The following is an 8970-nucleotide window of genomic DNA, read 5'->3' as shown; positions in this document are numbered from 1 at the left end:
AGAGAAACGCAAATGTGCACCAACTTACTTTAGCCTGTCAGCAACTCAAAAAAGTTATATCAATTAATTATGCAACATCTTTGAAAATATTTCTCATTATCATAGCTAGTCTTCCCATTTTCTCCACTATAGTAGCATCTATCAACTAATTACAAAATCATAGACTAATAATAGTAATAGCAACTTCATATATAATAAAGAAATATCAAGCAAGGTGTCAAGTTTCAAAATCATGTTACAGTAGGAACTAGGGGTGTCCGCGGATCGGATTGGATCGGATATGGCCAAAAATTCGATCCGATCCGCACAATTTCCATCGGATCGGATCAAATATGATATCCGCACTTTTTAGTGCCGGATCCGATCTGATCTGATCCGCACATTTGCGTTTCGGATCGGATCGGATGTCGGATATATCCGCATAATTAAACCTTCTCTTTTTAATCATATTTCTATGTAAAAGAATTCGATAAAAATATTTCTTTCATACTTTTAAACTTATTTATTCCTAAAATATTTTTAATCAAACTCTCTCTAAATAACAAAAATAAAATAATACAATATATGAATAATAATTACTAACTAAAACATACAAACAAGTAAATATAATACCAAACATATATATATTTATTTATTTTTAATTATTATAGTGCGGATCTGCGGATCCGCGGATCGGATACGCGGATGTAGAGCAGATATCCGCAATCCGATCCACAAAGAGTACGGATCGGATCCGATCCGATCCGATCAATTTGCGGATCGGATCGTATCCGCAATTTTCGGATCGGATGCGGATATTTACCGCGGATCTGCGGATACGATCCGATCCATGGACACCCCTAGTAGGAACCAAATAATAAAGTTAGATTCTTTAGAATACTGCCTCATACGGGTGTTTCTCTTTTAGAATATGTTTGACAAATTTTTACACCAAAATCAACTATGAATTCCCTTGGTTTCCTTCTTTCATTGCTTGTTCTGGTTGCATTTTCAATTGTGCAGCTGGTTCATGGAAATGCAGAACTGAGAGCTCTTATGGACTTGAAATCCTCACTAGACCCGGAGGAAAAGATCCTTAGCTCTTGGAGCAGTGATGGTGATCCATGCAATGGCTTGTTCCAAAAAAGGCCAGTGTTCAGCTGGTTTACTTTACATCGCATCCAAAGGACCACCCGGGTTGGGAAAATAAAATACTATTTAAACTAGATTAACAAACTTATTTCATCTTTCCCGCTCAAAAGTTATATCAATTGCAACAATTACAAACAACAACTAATTTCTCATGCTCGAACAAACTAAAATTTCATGGACTGCATTTTCACCATATAAAATCAAGCAAACAAGCAACATATACTCTCTACATTAGGAAACGCAAGTTCAGTGTTGTTTCATGAAAGGAAGAAACTAACCCACTTAACGTGGATGCTCGACAACGATATAGTTCTGATGTTCGTGTTGGTCCTGGTGAATGGTTCACGTCAGGCAGCAAAGCGGTTAATCTGCAACAATCTCAAACAACAGCTAATTTCTCGTGCTCCGAAATAATAAAATTTCATTTTTTGCCTTTTCACCATATAGTTTCAGAAAACTAAGCATCTTAAACACTGTGTAAAACAAGTAGCAACTTCAATGAGTAATCATGAAAACAGGAAACAAAAGCACTCACCGTGGATGTTAGAAAAGGTTCTGGAACAGGTCAATTGACGCAACAAGGATCAGATACGTAGCCGCAAACCGTGCACCGTTGATACTTCCGGCAAGGGCGAACAGGCACGGCGCTTGGGGGCAGCAACTCGGGTCGGAAGGGAGGACCGTACCCAGCGTTCCACCAAAACGCTGCCACCGACGATGTTCAATCGCGAAGAGGGGTGGGGGGTCTCCAAGCCGGATGTGTTCCCGGAGCTGCTGCAGGTTGCGATTTGGATGGCTAGGCGGCGGTGTGGGGGTTGGTGAGCAGCGAGGAAGAGTTGAATTGGGGGTTGGTGGTAGGGTAACGTAGTCAAAAGAGGTGAATTGGAGTAATTTTATTTAGGGATTATAATTAGGTTAACTGGATGTTTATTATTATTATCTAATATAATTGGGTTAAATAAAAAGTCCATTGTATATATTATATACAAATGTCATTGTCTCCCTAACGGGACTCTAAACTTTTATTCTCATTCTCCTCTTCACATATAATAATTTTATCCGTGTGAATATTCATATTCAATTTTCTCCGCTAATATCCCTATAATTAAAGAACAAAATTTGTGCAAGCGTGGTGCCTGAACCTGAAGTCAAGGAGATTCTTGCTTGTTAGTGAAACAAAAGTCGAAAATTAAGGAGAATCCGTGACACAATAATTGACACTTGTTGACGAAATCAAACATTATTCTACATTCAAGTATTTCAGTAGATTGTGACATGTTACCTAGCTAATACATATATGTATCCGGATATACCCCATAAACCTATTTATATAGGATCACTAGGCATGCGTTCATAACAAGAACTAATTGCATTCCCTATTTATAATTTGTTACATCACAACTCAATAATTATAGTAGCTAGTGTCATATATTTGCTTTGTTTTTTACAATATCTCATATATAATCCAGTAGATCAAAGATTAATTTATCATAAAATTAGAGTTATTTATATACAAAGCAAAATTCGAATTTTTAATATTTGTTTAACTAGACAAATAAATTGACTACTCGACTATAACTTTAGTTGTTTAATTATTTTCTTCCTTGATTAGCTTTTTACTTATCCATATATATGGAAGCTAATTATTATTATTCCATGGATGAAGATGATTCATACATCGAAATTGAACTCGATGCATCGTCTTCGCCGTCGCCACGCTACAATGATAAGGATCATGAGTTCCATCATCATCAGTTGCGGATATCAATTTCATCAACAATATCTCTGTCCCTCCAAAAAGATGATGCTGCTGATGATAATGAGCCTCCATGCATGTCATCTCCCATTAATGGTGATGATACAACAAATAATAATACTAATACTAGTGCATTAATGTTCAATAATCCAGGGATTGGATTAATAATGGAGAGTAATCCTCATAAACCTGAAGCCCAAACAACAATTCAGAGGGGGAACCATAATATGGACGCTCCATCTTCTAGGTATGTATTTATATGTTCTAGGTATGGATTAAAATGTTAACATAAACAAAATAATAGAAATGTGTTGCTTGTTTTCATTTTAATTTTATAAATCAACTCAGCACACATATTTCTATTTCATGAAAAAGACGTACTTATCTTTTATGTGAGTTGCCTCATCCAATACATAATAATTATGTGTTATTTGAATATATGAAACAAATTTAGAGGCAGATTGATTTGTACAAATATTTTTTATTTTTATTTTTAAAAATTATTTTTATTTTCAGATTCTTAGATTTTTTAAAATATGATTTTTTTTAAGATAAGATTCGAATCCGAAACCTCTAGATAAAGAGAAAATAATATGCCATCTGAATTATAGTTCATTGACTTAAAATATGATTGTTTAGTTAAAATGAATTTTGTTTTCAAATAGAAAAATAATGAAATATGTTTAATTGATCTTTTTCATCATCAAATTAAAACTTATATTTATTACTAAATAATAAAAATACGTTTAGTTAATCTATTATTTTTTTAAGTGCACAATTTAGTTAATCAAATTATTTTTATTATAAGTTAACAATTAATTTTATAAAATATGTCTCATTTTTTAATTGATGAAGGATGATTAAATTGTCAATTAACTTTTTTTTAAGACAATGTGCACTAGTTAAGTCCCACAAATAGACAAAATAAAAGTTATAAGTATGTCTGATGACAAAAAAAGAAAAAAAAAAAAGAGGGATTTGACATTTGATGAGAGAATAGAGAACCTGTTAGCATAGAAGGGTTAAATAAAAAGACAAAAGAAAAATTTATGATAGATTCGAACAATGCACATAATCATTTAAAAGAGTGAAATCACAATCTTTTGAGTTGTAAATATCTTTAACTCTTACAAGAGAAAATTTCAGAAACAAAGAAATGTCATTTTTAGTTGTGTTGCAATTTTAAAATATATAACCAATCATATTTTCATATTTTATTTTTGTTTTTATTGACAATAGAAATGAAAATGATCAAACCAATTAACTCCTTATATATAAATAAATTGTGCAGTACGAAAATTTTGTAGAAAAAATTATTTGTTCAAATTTTATTTGAGCTGATGGATGTATTAGCATTATGCAGAGTTAGGCCAGCTAAGTAAGTGCAAGATGGTGTATAAGTTGCTGTTAGTTAGTTACTTATTTAAGAAGTTAACTGTAACTGATTTTCACTTTCCCTTTCTCTTCAATACAAGAACGCAACTTCTCTCTTTCTTTGCTCTGCCCTCTCTGTTCAGTTCTCTTTTCTCGTGCTCCATTAACCACTTTCAAGATTCACACCTACATTACTGATACCTTCATGAGCAATGTCTTTAATAATCTCATCATCAACTAAAACAAGCTAAGCGAGTGTGTGAATGTGATAACAATTTAACAAACATTTAATTTCACTAGCTAAACATGATTTTGATGCTGGTTTTCTTATTTTGATGACCATGTATGTCTATTTCAATTCACATTAAAATTTTATAAAACTGCTTGCATATATAAAACCATTAGGGAAACTTGAAATAATTAATTTTCTTTAAAAAAAAAAACTGGTTTTATTCGTGGTTAATAAAAATATTCAAATAATAACAATTATATTTTTCATAAGGTGAAAATTCAAGTGCAGTTAACTTCACGTGAAGTTGATAGTTGAGAGCGGTTAAATAATTTATCTAATTTAACCAAATTTTCATCTAACAACTTTCAATTATCAACTTCACGTAAAGTTGAGTGCACCTGAGTTTTCACCTTCGCATAAACTGTTTCATCTGGCACATCAATCATGCGTAAGTTCTCCTAATTAGAGCAATATTTAATGGTCAAATTTAATATTGTCTCAATGCTAGGAAACAACCAAACTTCACAACAAAAACAAGAAGCAATGGAGGCATGACGAAGTTGTTGATAAAATTTAGAGGTATAAATATTGGGGCCATATTAGCATCTCTTATAAGGCCACTATACCAACCCAACAACAATAATGAACATAACAAGTCATCAAGCAAAAAACATTTTCAATGTTATCGAAAGAAATTGGTCAACCCCACAAATACTAGAAGAAGCAATGTAAAGAAGGATCAAGGAATAACAAGGAGTAGCAATAACAATAATAATCGGGAATTTGAGGATGAAATCATATGTGGCTCATTTAGAAGTTGCAAAAAATCATCAAGAAAGTTGGAGATGGATTTGGGAGCAATTAGAGGTATATTCAATGCCATGGGGATGAACATTGCTGATAAGAAAGGTAGTAGATCAAAGAGGAGATCTCAACCTAATTCTTGTGACACTACACCAATTCATGAAGGATTTTCATTATACACTAATAATAATAATAATAATAATGATAATAATAATTCCATTCAGGCAGCTATTGCCTATTGTAAAAGTTTATTTGGCCAAACATCTGATTTTTCATTCTGATGTTTTATTTTGGAGTGAATTGTGTAAAATTTTAATTTATTCAAAATAATTTAAATTAAAAGAAGAAAAAAGGAGTTTTTTTTGGGACAATAATTCTTTGTTAGACTATAAGATTATGATAAAAATTAAGTGATTTTAGAATACAGAAATTGGAAAGAATTAACCAACTTGGGTTGGTCGAGTGGTCAGCTCACTCGTCCGCATAAGCAAGTGTTGGGGGTTTAAATTCCGCCTTGTATATGCAGCAACCCATTGGCCAGCGGCAGACCCTTAAATGGAGCTCCGATTCGTGACGGATTAGTCCTTAACCTGTCGGATTGGGGAATACCGTGGGCAACAAAAAAATATTGAAAAGAATTTGAGCGAGCATTGTAAATCAGAGGACTTTGAAACCCCCTCCACCCCAAACAATGCAATTAAGAGTATAAAATTGACAGAAAAATTCAGTTAAAAGAGAGAATTAAAACGAAAAAAAATAAGAGAGTAAAGGGTACAGAATGGAGTCAAGGCGTGCAATTAAAACTTAAAAAAGAGAGTTAAAGTGAAAGTAATGTTTGTTTAGACTTTAGATTAGGAGTCTTCATGTCCCGACCCGACCCGAAGACCCAATCCGGTCCCAAATCTTTTAGGGACTAATTTTGTGTGATTTTATCGGATTTAGGGTCGGGTAAAGGTCTCAAAAATAGACCCGGTTATTATTTCGGGTCGGGTACGGGACATAGCTTGGGTCACCCGAACTCGGCCCGGTGGCCCGGTCATCATACACAATTAATATTTTGTGTTATTAGTGATAGATGAGTGGTTATTCTTATGTGAAGTTTAAGTATTGTAAACCTTAATACTTAATGTTATTAGTCATTATAAGACTATAAGTTAATGTTTTATATTTAAAATGCAGAAGACTTTAGACTAATGCATAATATTGTGTTATTTGTATTGATTTAAATATTTGGTGTTATTAGACAATATTATTTAGTATTGATTGTGGTTATGCTTTAATTTTAGGAAAGGATTGGTTCTTGTTATATTTTTCTAAATGAATTTTATCATGTCAAATAATGGTTGGAATCTTGGAAATTTGAATATTTTCACAGGTTAATTTACAAGAAGGTAATATTGATGGCCCGGTTTTCACCCGATTTTTACCCGATATAATCGTGGTCTGAAAGTGTGTAGGTTTCATCAGGTCTAAGACCGGATTCGGGTCTAACAAATAGGCCCGGTATATATTTCGGGCCGGATCTGTATTACATTAAACCCAGTTTCACCCGACCCATGAACACCCCTACTTTTAGATGCTTAAAAAAGAGAGTTAAAGTGAAAGTAATGTTTGTTTAGACTTTAGATACATTGCATTACGCCCTTTAAAAGATTCCTACCGGAAAAGGAAAACCGTGTCGTATCCTTGGTTGTATTGGTCACCACCTTCAAACGTGCAAAAGAACTTGCTAAGAAACTACGCACTTTTCCTTTATAAAATTGACAAAAGTAAAATCATGCTGATGTAGTTATTATTTACGTAACATCACAACGGGAAACAAGGCAGCCTTTAGCTACCCCGGTTACCGAAACTAGAAAATAAGAAAGAGCTATTAGCAAACTTGCAATTATGATAATTATAGTATTACGTAGCACAATAATTTTCTCGATTCTTCCTAGAAATATCTTCAATCTTTACTAGAAAGATTCATAGAAACTTCTTGTGGTTGCATTTCTCTTCTGTAATTCTTCTTATTTATATTCTTGTTTAGATTTGTCACAAAAAATGAACCACTGTCTTGCTCAATTTTCTCTTCTAAAACTGTACTTCATCTTTGTGTGTGTGTTAAGCGTTTTGGAACTGAAAGATGGGCCAAGCACTTGGTTGCTATCAAGTTGAGGAGTGAAATGTGACTATCAAAGAATATTTTGGAAAATTTGATGAAATTCTGGAGCCTAGATGCCATTGCTTACCTTGGTTTCTTGGTTACCGGATAGCTGGTGAACTATCACTACGAGTCAAGCAACTCGAGGTTCGTTGCGAAATGAAAACCAAGGTAGAGTGCTTCCTTTCCTCCATTTGCACTGTTTCATGGGTCTGTTATTTTGTTAGATTTTGACTGTCATCAAATTGTTAGGACCATGCATTTGTCACTGTGGTTGCGACCGTGCAATACCGAGCTCTGGCTGACAAAGCATCTGATGCCTTCTATAGGCTTTCAAACATAAGGGGGCAGATCCAATCATACATTTTTGATGGTAGGTGGTGGGGTGGCTTTTCTACTTCATTCGTTCATGGTTTTCTTTTGTGGATTATTTTAATTTTTACGTGGATTATGTTCATTTCTTCAGTTATTCGGGCCAGTGCGCCAAAATTAGAGTTGGATGCGGTGCTTGAACAAAAGAATGATATAGCAAAATCTGTTGAAGAGGAGCTTGAGAAGGTATTATTCTTTTCCACACTCTCCTGATTTCTATTTGCTTTCTTAATATTGAGAATATTTCCTCAATACATCAGTGAAGGTTGCAATTATTCCCTCATTAAAAATTACTTCATCCATAATGTTTTAGGCCATGTCTACCTACGGATATCAGATAGTCCAGACCCTAATTGTAGATATCGAACCAGACACTAATGTTAAGAGATCCATGAATGAGATCAATGCAGGTAACATGTTTTAATTATATATTTATTTGCATTAGATCTGCTCACAAATGTGCTTCAATATATCCTGATCCTGTGTGCTTTTTGTTCAACAGCTGCTAATAAAAAAAGCCGAGAAAGAGGCAGAGTCCAAATATCTGTCAGGACTCGGTATGGCTCGCCAACGCCGGGCCATTGTAGACGGGTTGAGGAACGGCGTCCTTGCATTCTAAGGACCAAGGATGTGATGGAGAGATGGTACTGATGATTCAGTACTTTGTCCTCATGGCCCTGGTGCGGTGAGGGACATTGCTACGCAGACTTGAGACGGCCTCCTTCAGGGAAATGCCTCCCAGAACTTAATTCAAGAATTGTAAAAGTGACCAGATAAAATTAGTCTATTTAAGTTGTATATAAAACTAACCTAAGAACATATGAATTATGTATATTTTTTAAACAAATTTTGCCTCTATAACAAAGTTTTAATTATTATTTTATTAGCATCATTCTTCGTTCTTTTAAAAGGTCAAATTTGCATTTAATAGATAGAAATAGTGATTATTTATGTTGACTTGCAAAGTTAAATAATTTTATTTTCTTTAAGAAAAATATACTAGGTGAACTCATTTCATTTAAAATATTGTGGACAACTGTAGTGATTAACAGTTTTTCAATTAATTCATTTCTTATTTTGACATCTTTTACTTTATAATATCAAATTTTAAGGAAATGTTTATCTCACAAATAGAAAACAAAACTAATTACTGTT

The 8970-nt window shown here is 33.6% G+C and overlaps 2 protein-coding genes across 2 annotated transcripts; both read left to right on the top strand.

Annotated features, from left to right (window-relative positions):
* Nucleotides 1–2694: 2694 nt before the first annotated feature.
* On the top strand, nucleotides 2695–5578 carry LOC112743032 (uncharacterized). The gene is made up of 2 exons (XM_025792261.3): nucleotides 2695–3134; nucleotides 5002–5578. Exons 1-2 carry the CDS (start codon nucleotides 2764–2766, stop codon nucleotides 5576–5578), a joined length of 948 nt encoding a protein of 315 aa, XP_025648046.3. The 5' UTR covers nucleotides 2695–2763.
* A 1506-nt stretch (nucleotides 5579–7084) lies between these two features.
* On the top strand, nucleotides 7085–8701 carry LOC112740560 (hypersensitive-induced response protein-like protein 2). The gene is made up of 5 exons (XM_072216112.1): nucleotides 7085–7614; nucleotides 7696–7816; nucleotides 7910–8001; nucleotides 8129–8225; nucleotides 8318–8701. Exons 1-5 carry the CDS (start codon nucleotides 7603–7605, stop codon nucleotides 8464–8466), a joined length of 471 nt encoding a protein of 156 aa, XP_072072213.1. The 5' UTR covers nucleotides 7085–7602; the 3' UTR covers nucleotides 8467–8701.
* The last annotated feature ends 269 nt before the right edge of the window (nucleotides 8702–8970 follow it).

Source organism: Arachis hypogaea, chromosome 14, assembly GCF_003086295.3.
Source record: "Arachis hypogaea cultivar Tifrunner chromosome 14, arahy.Tifrunner.gnm2.J5K5, whole genome shotgun sequence".
Lineage (NCBI taxonomy): Eukaryota > Viridiplantae > Streptophyta > Magnoliopsida > Fabales > Fabaceae > Arachis > Arachis hypogaea.
The sequence above is the reverse complement of the archived record's forward strand: the minus strand, read 5'-3'. Positions and strand labels throughout refer to the sequence as shown.